Here is a 19,030-nt window from a genome sequence, read left to right as displayed (position 1 = left end):
GATGGAGAGTTAGAACAATAAGTCCTTCATGCTTAGGCAAAAGCAGAAAAATTCAACAAGCAAGGAGGGAAACTAGGATCCTGTGCTTTTCTGTTTCTAAGCAATTTACAGTAACCATTTCAATATGCATATGTTTTATAATTTCCAAGTACTTCGGTGTTCAAGATCACATTTTTGCCTCACAACAGGACAACTGTTTTTCTGTAACCCTTTGTTAGAGAAGAGGATCAGAAAAGCTGTGCATTTTGCCCAAAAATTTTCAATGAGTTAAACTAAACAGGCTTAGAACCCAAGTTTTCTGAGCTACTTGACAACAGGAGCTGTGTCTCACTGATCTTTGTATCCCTAGTATGAGGCCAAGTGCCCAGCACAGTTTTAAAATGAATGCAGAATAACCTGAAAGATTTGATATCAGCAGATTTTGGCTTAAAAAGTAGTGTTTCTGGATATATTGCCTTAGTTTTGGTGTGCATACTTAAAAAAAAATCCTTGATCTTGACATTGCATAATTTTAAAAAAGTAACCAGTTTTCAGGCTGGGTGCAGTGGCTCATGCCTGTAATCCTAGCACTTTGGAGGCAGAGGTGGGAGAATTGCTTGAGACCAGCCTGAGCAAGAATGAGATGCCATCTCAAAAAATAAAAAAATTAGCTGAGCATGGTGTTACGGGCTGTAGTCCCAGCTACTCGGGAGGCTGAGGCAGGAGGATCTCTTGAGCCTAGGAGTTTGAGGTTGCAGTGAGTTATGATAATACCATTGCACTCTAGCCTGGTGACAGAGGGAGACCCTGTATCACCCCCCCCCACGCGTCCCCCCCCCCCAGGTAACCCATTTTCTAGTCATAACACAACAGAATTTTCCTTTATAGTCTCTGGAATATCTTTTAGAATATAAAACATCTGTTTATGAACTTTTATGAACATGTTTATAAGTATCTTTAGAATATAAAGCATCTGTTTCTGAACTTAAACCATTTAAACAAGTAATTTGTGTCATTTAGACCAGTGGTCCCAAACCTTTTTGCCACCAGGGACTTGTTTCATGGAAGACAATTTTTCCATGGAGGGGAGTGGGCTGGGGGAGAGAGGAGACAGGGAGCTTAGGCAGTGATGCGAGCAATGGGGAGCGGCTATAAATACAGATGAAGCTTCACTTGCTTGCCCACTGCTCACCTGCTGCTGTACAGCCCCCTGGTTCCTAAGTTTCATGGAAGACAATTTTTCCATGGTTGGGGATCGTAGACTTAGTCTATTTGTTTTTTTTTTTTTTTACTTATTCAAATCATTGAATTTTAAGTTAATCTTTTTTTTTTCTTAGTGGAAATTTAGGGTTTTGTGAGAGCTCTTTGAAATGTGTAGTTAATATAATATAGTTAATAGAGTAATGTAGATTGCACACATTCTAAAAGTCATTTAAGGTTAAGTTTGGTAAATTGCACCGGAGTTACTACTATCCAATTTACTTCTGTCAGTTGAGGCCTTGATATGTTAATCTGTTAGCTTGGTAAGCAAAATATTTTTAGATGGCATAATCTCATATGGAGCTAGAGTTAGTTTAGTGCAGTTATGTCATATATCTATATATGAAACACTGCCATCTTTTATAGACAATAAATGTGTGAGGATCCTAATCTCTCACCAGATTTATTTTATTTCTCAAGCTTCAGAATGCCTAAGCTCTTTCAAGCACATGTGAACTATACTCAATGTAAATTTATTTTTTTTTTTCTTTTGACAAAATACCCTCAGATTCTAACTCAATGTAAATTTAAATGTTTTTGCAAATGTCAAAGCTATGTGTACTTTTACATTTCAGACACTTGAGTTGGGTTTAGAAAAAGTTTAATCAAGAAAGTAGTGGTGTCCCATGGCTTACAGAATAAAGTTCAAACTATTCAGTTTAGCATTTAAAGTCTTCCACTGTCAGGTCTCAACCTGCCTTTTCAGCTTCCCCTTCTACTACATATCTCTGTATACTTTCTCTTTATTTATTCCTTCTCCAAGTAATCCCTCCCCCCAAAAAAGAAAAAAAAGTGTTTTTATTATTTTTGTTTGTTCACATAGGGTTTTTGGTTTTTGTGGTTTTTTTTTTTTGTTTTTTTAGCTTGAAATACCCTTTCTCTCTACTTGCAATTGAAATTGAATTTAACTTTCAAGGCCAATTCCAAATATTACTTTCTCCCTCCTCCCCCCAGCCCCATCCCACCTGTCCTTAGAATGAATGATTCCTTTTTGCTTCCCATAGTACATTTCTCATTCTGTTATTCAGCACTCATATTCCAGTTAGTGGTAAACCTGTCAGTCTTCTTAAATTCTATTTTTAGACTTTCTTGTGTTGATCCTTCTTTCCCGTTCCAGGAGTCATCTGACATTGTTTCTTTTTGTACTTCTGCCTGTCCTTAACATGATGGTTTTGTGATCTTGGTAGAACATGCCAAATTATGTTACACACTAAAGAATGAGGGAGAGAAGCAGTAATTGACAGGAATTGGTAGAATCAACTTACTATTAGACCACCTATTTTTGTTCAGATACTCTCAGCTACTTGGTCTCAATGTCTTTCATGTGTCCTTGACTTTTTGCCCAAGAGGGATTTACAACTGCTTAAGAGACATCTTTAAAATGGCAAATGATTAACTCTAAAGTTGTTTGTAGTATGAAGATAATATTTGGTTAATTTCATTTAAAGTCATTTTAATTCATCCTTTGAAAAGATAGGAACAAAATGGAAATGATATTATTAAACTACCAAATTACTTGATATATTAAATCTTTAGTGTGTTAATCTGAGAGACTCAACACTTTGTTTTAAACTGCTTTTTATCATTTTTAGTGTAAATACTCAAGTCATTTTGATTAGCAGAAAAAGGAGGCCTCAATAAGGTCACTAAACACTAAACATTTTCTTATTTCTAGCCTTATATGTTACCCTAGGCCATATTTACTTTTAAAAAAAGATCTGTTTAAAAAATTATTGTTCAGTCAGTTCAAAGAAGCATTAAAAATAAGTTGCTTAAGTGGGTCATTTTTATTTTAAAAGTATTTTAAATATATCACTAATTTTTGAGGTGCCGTGTTTCCCCAAAGATAAGACCTACCCATAAAATAAGCGCTCCAGGATTTCTAAGCATTTGTGCAATATAAGCCCTACCCTGAAAATAAGACCTAGTGATGGGCGTGGCTATGCAGTGTATCTGCACAACCCATGCATTTCGTTGCCCAGCGGTAAAGACGAGCAGCCCTTCTCTGCCCCATGAGAGCTCTATTGCTTGACATGAGAGATTGTGGCCAGTGGTTCTAAAGGAAATAGATTCGCAAGAAGTTCAGGATGGAATTCGGGGTTTGGAGAGTTATTATGATGATCCAGAAGAAGACCACTAACTATATTTGAATAAATGTAGATTGTTGTACCGTACTTAAAAAAAATAACACATCCCTGAAAATAAGCCCTAGGGTATCTTCTTGAGGAAAAATAAATATAAGACCCTGTCTTATTTTCGGGCAAACATGGTAGTAGCTTTTCTTTATTAATCTTTATTAGCATAATACCTAAAGTATTTTAGCATTTTGACTGACTGTGGGTAGATTCTGGTGTCAGTTTTAAATTCCCTCTTTGGTTCTCTTTGTTCAGGCAACAGGCTTACTGAAATTGCCAAGTAATTGTCTCTAATTTAATGAATTAATTACTTAACTGTCTCCTGTAGAAGTTAAGTACTGACTCCATGTGGATGAGAAGACTTAGTTTTTTTCCTCTGAGCTAAACAATCTATCTTTCAGTTAAAATCAAGTTAAAATAGACTAGGAGAGCTGAAGAAAACACTGGCAAAATACCTCAGGGTAAGTGGTTCTCTGGCATCATTTATAACTCCAGATACTGGCAAAGCCTGTTTCAGAACATGTCAACTAAAGCATTTATTTGTTTTTCTTGTTGGCTGCTGCGTCCTTGGTCGTTTGTGCTAAAGCTGCTCTATTTCCTGATAGTTGTAAAGTCAAGAACATTGTGAAATCTTGGTGATTTCATACATGCATTATACTTTTACTGTGTGTGTGTGTGTGTGTGTGTGTTCATGTTCTATTTAGTGGTAGTAGTCTTGGAGATCAAATTCAGGTTTTAGAGAATATACATCTCTGTGACAAAAAGGAATGGACAATTAGTTGCCAAATTTTGTTAATACTGACTCTGAAATGTTTTGATGTTCTCCTCCCTCTTATTTTCATATTTTGTATTTTGTGCTTAGTTTTTCTTCTTAATTTTTCATAGGAGTCAGGCCCAGGATTCCTTGTTAAAGGATGTGAGCCCTTTTATGATTTTGTTGTTACTTTTGTTTTTGTTTTTGTTGTTTTGAGACAAGGTCTCTGTTGCCCAGGGTGGAATGCAGTGGCACCATCATAGCTTACTGCAACCTGGAATTCCTAGGCTCAAGTGATCCTCCTGCCTTAGCCTCCCAAGTAGCTGGGACATACAGGTGCGTGCCACCAAGCCCAGCTAATTTTTATAGTTTTTGTAGAGACAGGGTCTCGCTCTTGCTCAGGCTGGTCTCAAACTCCTTGTCTCAAGGGATCCTCCTGTCTCGGCCACCCAGAGTGCTAGAATTACAGGTGGCTCACACTGCACCCAGCCTGGTTCTTTATATATGATGTTTATGTATACTTATGTATATGTACCTATATATATTGCTAAATTGCTTTTCAGAAGGACTAAATTTGAAAAAAATAAGATGTACAGAGCAGTATAAATAGTATGCTTTCATTTATGTAAAAAAAGAAATGGATAAGAATTGCATATATTAATATACAACACACATATTTGGGTGTATGTATATTAATGTATATATATAATTTACTTGTTTATGATAAAACATCTCTAGAAAGATATTTAAGAAACTGATTGCCTCTAGGGTGGGGAATTGAGTGACTGGGGACAGAGGTGGGAGAGAGACTTTTCAGTGTCATCCTTTGTACTTTCTGAATTTTGAATAGCATGAGTGCAATACTATTAAAATAATGTAATAGAAAGCCATTAGCAATAGGTAAAAGTACCCATTGGTTTTTCCTTTTCACTCCCAATACCTTCAGGCCTCAACCTCTTTCACCTGTAACTTTGCCATGGCTGCTACTTGGTCTCACTGTCCCCCTCAGTTCCTCTCTTCTCCACCCATCTTTCATGTTGCCACTGAGGATAGCACAGGTCAGAGCATGTCTCTTCCCTCCCCTAAAATTTTCAGTGGTGTCCCATGACTTGCAGAATAAAGTTCAGACTATTCAGTTTAGCATTTATTTTATTTTATTTTTTATTTTTTATTTTTTTTTCTTCCCCCCACCCCCCATCAGTTTAGCATTTACAGTTGTCCATCATCTAGTCTCAACCTGCCTTTTCAGCTTCACCTTCTACTATGTATCTTTGTATACTTTGTCTTTACTTATTCCTTCTCCAAGTAATCCCTCCCCCCAAAAAAGAAAAAAAAAAGTGTTTTTATTATTTCTATGTTTGTTCACTTTGGGTTTTTGTTTTTTGTGGGGGTTTTTGGTTTTTTTTTTAGCTTGAAATACCCTTTCTTTCCACTTGCAGTTGAAATTGAATTTAACTTTAAAGGCCGATTCCAAACACTACTTTCTCCCTCCCCCCATCCCCATCCCACCAGTCCTTAGAATGAATGATTCCTTTTTGCTTCCCATAGTACATTTCTCATTCTGTTATTCAGCACTCATATTCCAGTTAGTGGTGTACCTGTCAGTCTTCTTAAATTCTGTTTTTAGACTTTCTTGTATTGATCCTTCTTTCCCGTTCCAGGATTTGTCTGACATTGTGCCTTTTCTCACTCCTGCCTGTCCTTAACATGATGGTTTTGTGATCTTGGTAGAACATGCCTAATTATGTCATACATTAAAGAATGAGGAAGAGAAGCAGCAATTGACCAGAGTTGGTAGAATCCACTTACTATTAGTATGGCTATCTTACAGTTTGCTTTTTCTTCATCCTATGTTTATATACTTACTGTTTTGGAATCTCAGAGACTATTTTATCTTTGTTTTATAAATGTGTAAAACATTTATAGGCGTGGGAGGAGAATGGATTTGTCTAAGGACTCACAGCGGGTTAGTTGTAGAGCCAAGATTTAAACCCAGGACCCCTTCAGGAATGGCTGTTATGATCATGTGGAGAGAACATGACTTTATTTTGGGGTGATGTTCCTTCAGTGCTTTTGGTAATACCAACTAGTAAAAAAAATATGTCCACCTTGGACTATTTCTTTTGCAGGCTGATAAACTACTCGAGGTGGTAATCTCTGTGGTGTTTTTCAGAATAAGACAAAGGAAACATTTCTGATTTAATTCTTTTGTTGAAAAAGGAGGTGGCATGGCCGGGCACGGTGGCTCACACCTGTAATGCTAGGACTCTGGGAGGCTGAGGCTGGCAGATTGCTCGAGGTCAAGAATTGCTCAGAAACCAGCCTGAGCAAGAGTTAGACACCATCTCTACTATAAAAATAGAAAGAAATTAATTGGCCAACTAATATATATAGAAAAAATTAGCCAGGCATGGTGGCGCATGCCTGTAGTCCCAGCTACTCGGGAGGCTGAGGCAGAAGGATCGCTTGAGCCCAGGAGTTTGAGGTTGCTGTGAGCTAGGCTAACACCATGGCACTCACTCTGGCCTGAGCAACAGAGTGAGACTGTCTCAAAAAAAAAAAAAAAAAAAAAGGAGGTGGCGTGGTGTAGTCAGATTCACAAATGCAGATATTTGTAGTACTTAACCAAAGAGCAAATCAACAACCCTTTGCCCTTCTTCCCCATCTTGCTTCCCAGAAGCAACAACTTGTAATCCTTTTAGCTATTTATTTTGGTATTTCCCTTTACATTTCTATTCTGCTATTTCTAGATATTTTTGACTTCCTGTTACCATGGTTGAGGACAGCTTCCTTATGCTATTTTCTCCCCCATTCTTCTGACTCCATTTTTTTCAGTTTATTTGTAATTTTTATTAAATTAATATTTAGTATCTACATTATTATGACTTTATTATTTATTTTGAGCCAAGTCATGCGTTAGGATATTTTCTATTTTTGTACAACAAAAATACTTTTTCATAGAGTTAAAAATTACCAGATTCTACATTTGCCTAGTTATTTGTGTACCTATTACCAGTTAACTAATTTAACAAATATTTACTGCCTACTATGTGCCAGGAATTTTTCTTAATGCCCAGGATACATCACTAAACAAACTCAACAAAGATTCTTTCCCCTGTGACACATTCTAGTTGGGAGATAGACAATAAATGCAATAAATAGGTAAAATATAAAGTATGTTAGAAGGTGAGAGGTGCTGGGGGGAAAGCAGAACAGCATCAGGGGGATTGGGAATATAGATACAGGCAGGAATCACAATGCTAAATAGGGCGGTAAGGGTGGGCCTCACTGAGAAGGTCTTTGAGCAAAGACCTAAACTCCTCCCAGTGATATTTTCTACATAGTCAAATGCCTTGGATAACCTGACATTCCATTTTCCCCATTGGCTTTGCTTCCGTGAGTCTTCCATCTCCCCTGTCAGGACCAGGTATTCTAGAGGCCAGCAGCAGTCATTCTGAAACTTCCCTTGGCCACTTCCTGGGTTGAATCACCTGTGCTCTGGACCCCACATCTTCCTTTTACTTGTTTCATTCCCTCTTTTTAAAAAAATTTCTTCTATAGCTTTATGAGAAAGGGTACATGAGGGCAGAAAAAATAAAAAGTACTCAGGGTACTTTTAACCTTACATCTGATTGATAGTTTGGCTCAGTTTAGAATTCCAGGTTGGAAATTTCTTTCAGAATTTTCAAGGCCTTACTCCTTCCTCTGCAAGCTTCCAGTGTTGCTGTCGAGGAGCACAGTCCCCTTGATTCATGATTCTTTATCTGTGAACTGATTTTTCTCTCTGACAACTTTTTGGATTTTTCTCTTTATTCTGATGTTCTGCAATTGTATGAGGATGAGGTAGGCCCTAGTGTGGATTTTTGTTTGTTTTAATTTAAGGCACTTAGTGAGTCCTTGTATCCTTCAGTTCTGGGAAATTTTCTGATCTTATTGCTTTGTTGGTTGAAGTAACTAAATTGATCTGCTGCAACTCAAAAAGGAGGTCTTTGGTGGTTCATATTTGGTAATGCCATAGTACATAAAACCCATGAAATAATGAGGCATTTCTTTGATGCAGGTATTTATAATTTTATTTTATTTTATTTTTTTTTGAGACAGAGTCTCACTTTGTTGCCCAGGCTAGAGTGAGTGCCGTGGCGTCAGCCTGGCTCACAGCAACCTCAATCTCCGGGACTCAGCGATCCTACTGCCTCAGCCTCCCGAGTAGCTGTGACTACAGGCATGCGCCACCATGCCCGGCTAATTTTTTTTTTTGTATATATATTTTTAGTTGGTCAATTAATTTATTTCTATTTTTGGTAGAGATGGGGTCTCGCTCAGGCTGGTTTCGAACTCCTGACCTTGAGCAATCCACCCGCCTCGGCCTCCCAAAGTGCTAGGATTACAGGCGTGAGCCACCACGCCCGGCTATAATTTTATTTTAAAAAATTATTGGCGTAAAAAATAATTTCTTTTTTTCCAGCTACTGGAACTTAGAACGGAGACCTGTGATGGAAGGTCTTGTTTGTTATGCCTTTCTCTTTCATTTTACTTTTAAGGTTTGGCAAGTTATATTCGTCCTTCTCCCCTGCTCCTGTAGACAGAAAGCCTCTGGGAGTCTACAGAGGCTATTTTCTTACTTGCAAGTCCTGGCTGCCCTTTCACTTTTCTGAATCTTTCTCATATATTTGATCTTACCTATCTCTATCTATCTATCTATATATTTTAGATTGAGATAAAATTTACATAACATAAAATTCACCATTTTAACCACTTTAAAGTAAACAATTCAGTGATTTTTTTTTAGCATATTAATATCTACAATGTTGTATGGCCATCATTATTATCTAATTACAGAACATTTTCCATGTCTGTAAAGAGAAACCCCATGCCCAATAAGCAGTTAACTTCCATTTTCTCCTCTTCCCAACTCCTGGCAACCACCATTCTACTTTCCGATTCTATGTGTCTATTGTGGACATTTCATATAAATGGAATCACATAATATATGGCCTTTTGTATCTGACTTTTTTCACTGAGCATATTTTCAAGGTTCATACATATTGTAGCTTGTATCAGTACTTTATAGTGTTCTTAAATTAGGCTCAGAGTATTTGATTTTTCACTATCTAGAGAAAAGTTCTGCATTTAGTATTATTTTAATACTAGCCTTTAACTTACCTTTTTACAAAACATTTGTTGATTACAAAATTATAATGAATAATTTTTCAGTATGCATTATTTATTTATTTTTTCAGTATGCCAGTACTGAGGTCGATGGAGAACATTACATGACCCCGGAGGACTTTGTTCAACGCTATCTTGGATTATATAATGATCCAAATAGCAATCCAATGATTGTGCAGCTCTTGGCAGGAGTAGCTGATCAAACCAAGGATGGGTAAGGATCTTTATGCTGATGTTCTAGAATATCTTATTAAGAATAAAAAAATCCATAAATTTATCTATTAGTATCTTATTACATATTTTGGGGGACAGAAATCATCATGAAAAATGTATTCAAATTGGTTTTTGGGTTTTTGTTGCAAAATAAAAGAAAGCTGTATTTTGATAAAGTAAGGATAGTAATTTTCCAGGGAAGGATTCTACCTTATAGGTCAAGCTATGAGCCATCATAACTCTTAAACCTCACTAACTGGTGATCAGTGTTCTTTTTTTTTAATTGATAAATAATAGTTTACAATTAAGCCATATCTTTTTTTTTAATTTATAAAAATTGTGTTATTTACTGCCATTATCAAGGAAACTGGCATTTTTCTTTCTGTTTGAAAAAAAAAAAATTACATGGGGAAAGCCATGTTTTCTATAGACTGATTTGAGCAGAATGGGTTCCAGATAGCTAAGTGTATTTCTTTCATTCATTCATTTAATAGCTATGGAGCACTTGCTATATTTTAGGCACTGTTCTTGGTGCTGGAGTTACATCAGTGACTACTTTGCATAAAGATGATAAGAAAGTAAATTATAGCATGTTAGGAGGCTGTAAGTGCTGTGATGAAAAATAACTTAAAGAATCTCTTAGGGAGTGGCATTTATTCATTTATCTGTCTAATATTTATTTGGTAAATATTAATTGAACAACCACCATTTGTCAGGTACTGTTGAGCCTTATAAATACAAACATAAATGAGACTTCTGGCCTTAAGAAGAGCCTAGTGGGAAAGAAGATGATTAAACAAAGAAAAAAAAATAGTACCTCTGGGATAAGGCAGTGTAATAGATGTAAGAGAGGTACAGAAGGCACTCACGAAAGCATGGCTAACTCTGTTATGGGTGGTCAGGACAGAATCATGGATGATGTGATGCTTGTGAAATCTGGCTAGATGAACATGAGCTTGTTAGATAATTAGGAGAATTCCAGGAGGAGTAGCATGAAATATCAAGGGGCATACATGTATGTGTGTGTTTGGGGGAGTGGATTTCCAGGGGGTTGGGTTGCCAGTACTTTGGTGTGGCTATGGCATTGCTTTGTCGCTATAAGAAAAGTAGTTGGGATGGCTGTAGGCTCACGACTCTCACTCTTGGAGTTATTTTTAGCCTGCCAGTGTATGGGTGTGTGAAGTCACAGAAATAACAAAGTGCATCTTATTAGTGTGTTAGTTTACTCAACTTGGGGGGGGGAGCCACTATTATTTTTATTAAAATTTATATATGGCTGTTTTATGGAGCAAATGTAATATTTGCATGAATTAGATAAGGAAAATTCTGGCTTATTATGGCAGTTTCAAGTTACATCCCCAGGCCTTTAATGGCCCAGCTTCTTTCTCCTACCTGTAGAGGTGCTTATGTGAAAAACTTTTAAAAACTAGGCATTAAGGACTGATCAACACTGTGGTACTTACACGGTAGTAATATTCTCCAGGGATAAGGGGTTGGGGGCATAAACTCACAATTTATGGTCGCGGTGAGGATTGTAGAGGGGAAGGGCATGCCTCTAATCCTCGCTTGGGTGAGGCAAAGACATAAAATGTAACCAAAATGTTTGTACCCTCATAATATCCTGAAATAATAAAAAAAGGAAAAATCTAGGCAGTAAGGACACTTTAAAAATAATTTCCATGATTACAAATGTGATCAGATTTTACAAAAATAGAAAGTTGGAGTAGGATAAGACTTGCATGCAGTGAAATCCAGTTAGGTGGCTGTTGTAATAGCTAAAATAGAAAGATATTGGTATCTAAGTTCTTTGAGTCCAGGATTAGTACTGTATTCATTTTTATTGTTCACTAAACAATAGTAGAAGTGTGTGATTTACTGTGTATTCAACACATAGATGTTTGTTGGATGAGTATTTTATATCTTGGAAAGATTTTATATCATTTATAAATGACAAGTATTGGGCAACATACATACATTTTGTGTTTACTCTCTAAAAATGTCAAATCAACTGATAAGTCATTGTGGACCACTCCGCAGCCTTAACTCAAAAAGAGGCCTTCTAGGTCCATAAATGCGGCTTTTAGACTAACTCCAAATTTTGCAGAACAAATCCTTCTATTAAAAGGGTTGCAGCAGAGAAAGATGAAGGTTTTCTTTCCTCTTTTGGTGCTTAAAAAAGAAGAATCTTGAAATCAGAAGGCTGTAGGTTCCCCATCCCTTATTAAATGTAACATATATGTTTAGCTCTTTTAGAAGTTATCAGAATGTTTATTATTATTAATTTGGTCTTATACTTGTTTTCAGAATATCCATATCTTCTTCTTTTTTATATATCCATATCTTCTTAAATGCTTCCTTTCATGATCATCTGCCTTGGTGCATCCCAGTAGTGTGCCTTCTTTGAAGCTTCATGTGATTCTCCTAGGCTGAGTTGCATTGTTAAATAGAACATTTTCATGTGGTCAAATGAAATTAAGAGTTTTTGAAATTTGAATTCACTTGATTTTTTAAAATCAAGTGAAATCAAAACTTGCCAGAGTAGACTAGATCAATAATGGGTTTTGGCTAGAGGAGAATCTAATAATGTTAAATAGTGTTTACTTTTTTAAAAACCCATTTTACTTTTTTTCCCTCCTTTTGAGACAGGGTCTGGCTTTGTTGCCTTGGCAGAGTAAATGCAGTGGCATCATCATAGCTCACTACAACCTCAAACTCCTGGGCTCAAGCAATCCTCCTGCCTCAGCCTCCTGAGTAGCTGGGACTATAGGTGTGTAGCACAACGCCTGGCTAATTTTTTTATTTTTTGTAGAGACAGGATCTTGCTCTTGTTCAGGCTGGTCTCAAACTCCTGGCCTCAAGCAATCCTCCTGAGTTGAGTAGGCCTCCCAAAGTGCTAGAGTCACTGTGCTTGGCCCTGTTTCACTTTTAAAAAGATAAATTTGTTCTATTTCAAATTTTAAAAACTATTTCAAATTTTAAATGAGTATATGAAATACAAATTCTAGAAGCAGAGAAAGAGGCTGGGCGCAGTGGCTCACGCCTGTAATCCTAGCACTCTGGGAGGCCAAGGCGGGAGGATTGCTCAAGGTCAGGAGTTTGAAACCAGCCTGAAGAAGAGCGAGACCCCGTCTCTACTATAAATAGAAAGAAATTAATTGGCCAACTAATATATATAGAAAAAATTAGCCAGGCATGGTTGCGCATGCCTGTAATCCCAGCTACTCGGGAGGCTGAGGCAGGAGGTTGGCTTGAGCCCAGGAGTTTGAGGTTGCTGTGAGCTAAGCTGATGCCACGGCACTCACTCTAGCCTGGACAACAAAGTAAGACTCTATCTCAAAAAATAAATAAATAAATAAAAATAAAAGCAGAGAGGCCGGGCGCAGTGGCTCACGCCTGTAATCCTTAGCACTCTGGGAGGCCGAGGCGGGCAGATTGCTCGAGGTCAGGAGTTCGAAACCAGCCTGAGCAAGAGTGAGACCCCGTCTCTACTATAAATAGAAAGAAATTAATTGGCCAACCAATATATATAGAAAAAAATTAGCCAGGCATGGCAGTACATGCCTGTAGTCCCAGCTACTTGGGAGGCTGAGGCAGGAGGATTGCTTGAGCCCAGGAGTTTGAGGTTGCTGTGAGCTAGGCTGATGCTACGGCACTCACTCTAGCCTGTGCAACAAAGCGAGACTCTGTCTCAAAAAATAAAATAAAATAAAAGCAGAGAAAGGTGGAATTTTCTAGAAACACAGGGATTCATTCTTAGCCTTGTATTCATGAATGGTCTTCAGAGGTTCCTGAACTTCCTGAAATATAATGCAAAATGATTAGATTTTTCCAGAAATCCCAGGTTTTCAAAAACGTCTGTGACTTTAAGAAGGCCAAATATCATTGTCAAAGGTTCTTTTATATTCAGTAGAATCAAAACTTTGGTAATGTTTGATTTATACCAAGAAGTCAAACCTTCCTCATTTAACAGTTCAGGAAAATAAGCCCAGAGAGGTTGTTTGACATACCCAATAATGCAAAATTAGTTCTTTTCATTTTTAGTCCATTTTTCTTCTTATAATCTTTTTTAAAAGTTGGTTTCTCCTTCTTTTTGTTTCTACCTGTTTACCCAGGGCAGTGATGAAATATTAGAGTAATTCAATTGGTATAATACATTTTTTTCCAGCCCCAAAATGTGTTACTTTGTTCTATTGTAGTTTTTTGGTAGTGAGTCTTATAGATATATAACTTGAAATGGCAACATTTAATATTGCTTATAATCACTCGAGACCAAGTCTGTACAAACAGAACTTGTGTAGACAAGTTTAAGTGATTTGGTTAAGTGTATGAGAAAAGCTTATTTAGGAGTGGTCAATACCATGCTCTTATATGCTCTGACCACCTCCTCCCACGTTTTCTAGCATGTAAACTGTCCCCTCTCTCTTCTTCCCCATCTCCTTTCCCCCAATACATGGTAAAATAAGCAGGAATGTTTTGATACAGGTGCTTGCTGTGGAGAGCCATGTAAAAACAGCGTTGTATGGTATAAATAGCATGATGGGTTGTCTAAAAGTAAAAGCCTTTAGCCAAGTATTAATTGTGAGATCTTGGCATAAACTTTTAAGCTCTGGTTGTATAATCAAAAGCAAAATGACTTTATGCATTAAATGCTGATCTCAGAGACTTATTGTGTGATCTGATCTAAAATATTTAGACAATTGCTTGTTTGAAACTGTAACTTCTAGAACTGTAGTTTCTATTTTTAGCCCCCAATCAGAATTTCATCTGGAGGCTCCGTTCTCCTATAAGGTGGAAAACTAATTGTCCTCTCTTTTATGTTTTTCACAAGTGTTATCCTTTATGTTCACATGCATATATAGGAAACTTTTATGCAAAAATCTTGGTTGTTTTAAAAATTGCAAAATTGCTGGGTGTTAGGTTGCTGGAGGTCAGGAGTTCAGGACCAGCCTGAGCAAGAACGAGATCCTGTCTCTACAAAAAATAGAAATATTAGCTGGTTGCGGTGGTGTGTGCCTGTAGTCCCAGCTACTCAGGAGATTGAGGTAGGAGAATCACAGGAGCTCGAGGTTGCAGTGAGCTATGATGATGCCACTATACTCTATCCTGGGCAACAGAGTGAGACCCCATCTCCATAAAAATTTTTTTTAAAAATTGCAAGATTAACATTAATATTTTGACATTTTATTAGGTCCTATTTAGTGAATTAAAAAGGGACTTTGTAAAAAATTTTTTAAAGCACACCAAATTCATAAAATATTTCAAAGTTATAAAATGAATACATGTTCTTTATAAAAAGTCAAAGAGCAGGGTAATATCTGATAAAAAGTGAAAAGAAATTCTCATTCTCCCTTCATTCTCATTAAAAGAAAACAAACAATTTATTAAGGTGTGAGCTAATCTGTGGTTTCTTTGCTCAACATTTAGTAGCTTGTGGTTTGCAGTTCTATTAAAGTCTTTCTTTCTTTCTTTTTTTTTTTTTTTCTGAGACAGTCTCTTGCTCTTTTGCCCTGGGTAGAGTGCAGTGATGTCGTCATAGCTCACTGCAACATCAAAGTCCTGGGCTCAAGGGATTCTCTTGCCTTAGTCTCCCAAGTAGCTAGGAACAGGTGTGCGCCATGACACCTAGCTTGTTTTTCTTTTTTTAGTAGAGATTGGGTTTCACTCTTGCTCAGGCTGCTCTTTAACTCCTGACCTCAAGCAATCCTCCCTCCTTGCCTCTGCCTCCCAGAATGCTAGAATTACAGGCATGAGCCACCACACAGGGCCTCTGCTAAAGTCTTGACTGGGTCCTTCTAGCAACAGAATCTATGGCAGGTTAAAGGGAAAAAAAGCTTTAAAAACTATTCTGGAACATATTTGCTTTATGTTAGATAAGCAGACTTTTTCTTGCTTTCTGACAAATATTGTTACATTATAGTGTGGTATATAATGCCTGTGGGCTTAAAATTGATGAGAGTATCAGAGAGACTGTCAAGTGGCCTATTTTTTCCTTATTCCCCCCCCCCCAACATTTTGTTATGAAAAATTTCAAACATTCAGGAAAGTTGAAAGAATTTTACAGTGAACATTGATATGCCTACCACATAAATTCTGTCATTAACATCTGACTAGACTTGCTTTTTCACTTATCTAGCCATCCTTCTTCCATGAATCCATCTTAATTTTTAATACATTTCGAAGTAAATTGCAGACATTGATACACTTCTTAAATATTTCAGCATGCACATTATTAACTAGAATTCAGTATTTGTTTTGAGTCTTGTCCTTTAGATATAAAATTTATATGTAGTCAATTTATATTAGTCAATGTAGACTAATTTATATGTAGTCAAAATCATAAATCTTTTTTTTTTTTTTTTTTTTTTTGAGACAGAGTCTTGCTCTGTTGCCTGGGCTAGCGGCCAAGGCGTCAGCCTAGCTCACAGCAACCTCAAACTCCTGGGCTCAAGCAATCCTTCTGCCTTAGCCTCCTGAGTAGCTGGAACTATAGGCATGTGCCACCATGGCTGGCTAATTTTTTCTATGTATTTTTAGTTGGCCAATTAATTTCTTTGTATTTTTAGTAGAGAGGGGGGTCTCGCTCTTGCTCAGGCTGGTCTTGAACTCCTGACCTCGAGTGATCCTCCAGCCTTGGCCTCCCAGAGTGCTAGGATTACAGGTGTGAGCCACCATGCCCGGCCAAAATCATAAATCCTAAAGGTACATTTGCTGAGCTTTGACAAATGCACATACCTGGGTAACCTCAGGTGACTTTTTTTGTTGTGTTAAAACACGTAACATAAAATTTACCATTTTAATCATTTTTTTTCTTTTTTTGTATTTTTTTTTTTTTTTTGAGACAGAGTCTCGCTTTGTTGTCCAGGCTAGAGTGAGTGCCGTGGCGTCAGCCTAGCTCACAGCAACCTCAAACTCCTGGGCTCGAGTGATCCTTCTGCCTCAGCCTCCCAAGTAGCTGGGACTACAGGCATGCGCCACCATGCCCGGCTAATTTTTTTATATATATATATCAGTTGGCCAATTAATTTCTTTCTATTTATAGTAGAGACGGGGTCTCGCTCTTGCTCAGGCTGGTTTTGAACTCCTGACCTTGAGCAATCCGCCCGCCTCGGCCTCCCAAGAGCTAGGATTACAGGCGTGAGCCACAGCGCCCGGCCCAGAGCCCAGGAGTTTGAGGTTGCTGTGAGCTAGGCTGATGCCACGGCATTCACTCTAGCCTGGGCAACAAAGCGAGACTCTGTCTCAAAAAAAAAAAAAAATTATTATTTCTTTTTGCAACTACAGAATGTTTATCTTGTAGTTTCCTACAGTCCACGTTTCTGTGGTGGTGGTGGTGAACATGTTCCTTTTGTTCATTGTATTTTCTATAAATTGGTGATTAGATGTAGATCAGTAGTTTTCAACAGGGACAATTTTGCTTTCCAGGGGACATTTGGTGATGTCTGTTCGTCACAACTGGGATATGCTATTGGCGTCTTAGGGATGCTGCTAAACATGCTTACATCATGCTTCTCGAAACATGCTTCAATGCACTGAGACCCTCATAACAAAAAATTATCCAACTTAAAATGTCAACAGCGCTGAGGTTGAGAAGCTCTGGTGTAGAGACTTGATCAGATTCAGGTTTAATTAGTTTTGGTCTGATTCTCTTTTTGTAATGTTAGAGGCTATTGATTATTGCCCAGGTTCAGTAATTTGTTGCCGTTGAGGCTCACAAAAGGGTGATATTCTAATGAATCCTTTTTCTTCCCTTTCCTTTCTTTACCAGCCAGTAACATTTTGTATTTTCTTCCAGGTTGATCTCCTATCAAGAGTTTTTGGCATTTGAATCTGTTTTATGTGCTCCAGATTCCATGTTCATAGTGGCTTTCCAATTGTTTGACAAGAGCGGAAATGGAGAGGTGACATTTGGTAAGGGAAAAAGAAGATTATAAGTGATAAGTAAAGTTAGTGATGCTGGCCCAGTGTTTAATTGCTAAATCTAGTAGCTGAATATAGAGTGCTGCTTATTTAGGGCCTAATCAATCAGTGAAGTATTAGTTTCCTAAAAAGATTTACACAGATATAAGTGGTTTTATTTTCTTCAAAGCATTAGCCTATTGCCATAGATTAAGGAATCTAGGAATGCTATTGCTTCAGCTCATTGAGTTATTGGCACTTTCACATTCCTAAAACGGATGGTATAGAATTTTCTTGTTCTGGGCTAGGCTGGACAAAATTCTTTATTTAATAGACCAAGAACAATATGAAATGGTTTTCTCATTCTCTCTCTCTTTTTTTATTTTTTGAAATGGGGTCTCACTATGTTGCCCAGGCTGGTCTCCAATTCCTGGGCTTAAGCAATCCTCCTGCCTCAGCCTCCCAAGTAGCTGTGGCTAGCATGTGCCACTGCATTTGGCTAATCTCATTCGTTAAGAGATTTTTGAATAGGGAGTTCAGCTTCTCTGTAGCATCTTTGGAAAATTGCTACGATGTCATTTTAATACCAGAATGGGACTAAAGGAGGAAATTAAGGCAAGATTAGTGTTTTCTGAACCCCATTTTAGATTTTGGTTTTAGGAAACACGTCTAGAATGTTATAATTGACATCTCAGTTGGATGTAGAAATTAATTTAAATCTTCTAGTAGACACATAATCTAGCACATTATTGATGTCTCACAAGTGTATAAACTAGGATTTTTATTTGTAATCATGTATTAGTTTTTAAAGATGCTTATTTGTAGAAATTAGTTTATGTTTAGTAAAAGTACTAGTGATTTTCCTGCGACGGTCTTTTCAATAAAACAATATAGTTTTTTCAAGGACCTTGTCCCCTACCTTTTTTGAATATTTGAAATTTTTTTATTGTGGTAAAAAACATATTATTTAAAATTTACCACCTTAGCCATTTTTAAGTATACAGTTCAGTATTGTTAGGTATATTCACAACGCTGTAACACAGATTTCCAGAACTCTTTCCTCTTGCAAAACTGAACTTGAGCCCCTTTTATGGTGTGAATTGGCACAAATATTTGTACGGAAACCCTTGAAAATCAGGCTTTCCCTGAGCCACAATGCTAAGTATTTATTCACTATAAAACAGATGTCCTTTAGTTGAGGAAGGAAGAAGGAAGAAATATCACTGTAATGGGAGGAATAGTACAAGAATAGAACAAGTAAGTCAGAACAACCAGTGATGCCTTGGCTGTAACCTTGGTGGGCACATTTTTTAACTTGGCCTTGATTGTTTCCTTCCTTCTCCCCATTGACTCAATAATCTTCTGTATGAGGAGACTTTCCTAAATAAATACTATGCAGAGCTCTTTAGATTTCTGCATCTTGACATTCTCAGTGCTTTGGAACAACCTTTGGCCATTTTGCCTCCTGAAGAGTTATTTTTCTCAGAAATACCTACATTTGCTAGTTTAAAGCACAAAACTTCTGTCGGTCTCATCATTCAGCCTTAGCCATGTACTACTAATAATGATGCATTTTCTATTTTCAGTAGGTATCACACGTGCTCTCATGTCTCACAAATGCATT

At 37.3% G+C, this 19,030-nt stretch overlaps 1 protein-coding gene across 3 annotated transcripts in view; it reads left to right on the top strand.

The window, feature by feature from the left end:
• The window catches only part of SLC25A12 (solute carrier family 25 member 12), a 180,412-nt gene that overhangs the window by 93,884 nt on the left and 67,498 nt on the right, over positions 1–19,030 (top strand). For all 3 annotated transcript variants that reach the window (XM_012781934.2, XM_012781935.2, XM_012781937.3), the window contains exons 3-4: positions 9,369–9,511; positions 17,303–17,418. In XM_012781934.2, coding sequence (XP_012637388.1) covers positions 9,369–9,511; positions 17,303–17,418 — 259 coding nt within the window. The remainder of the gene's footprint in view (positions 1–9,368; positions 9,512–17,302; positions 17,419–19,030) is intronic.

This window comes from Microcebus murinus, chromosome 8 (assembly GCF_040939455.1).
Source record: "Microcebus murinus isolate Inina chromosome 8, M.murinus_Inina_mat1.0, whole genome shotgun sequence".
Lineage (NCBI taxonomy): Eukaryota > Metazoa > Chordata > Mammalia > Primates > Cheirogaleidae > Microcebus > Microcebus murinus.
Note: the sequence above shows the minus strand (reverse complement) of the source record. Positions and strands in the feature narration are given on the sequence as shown.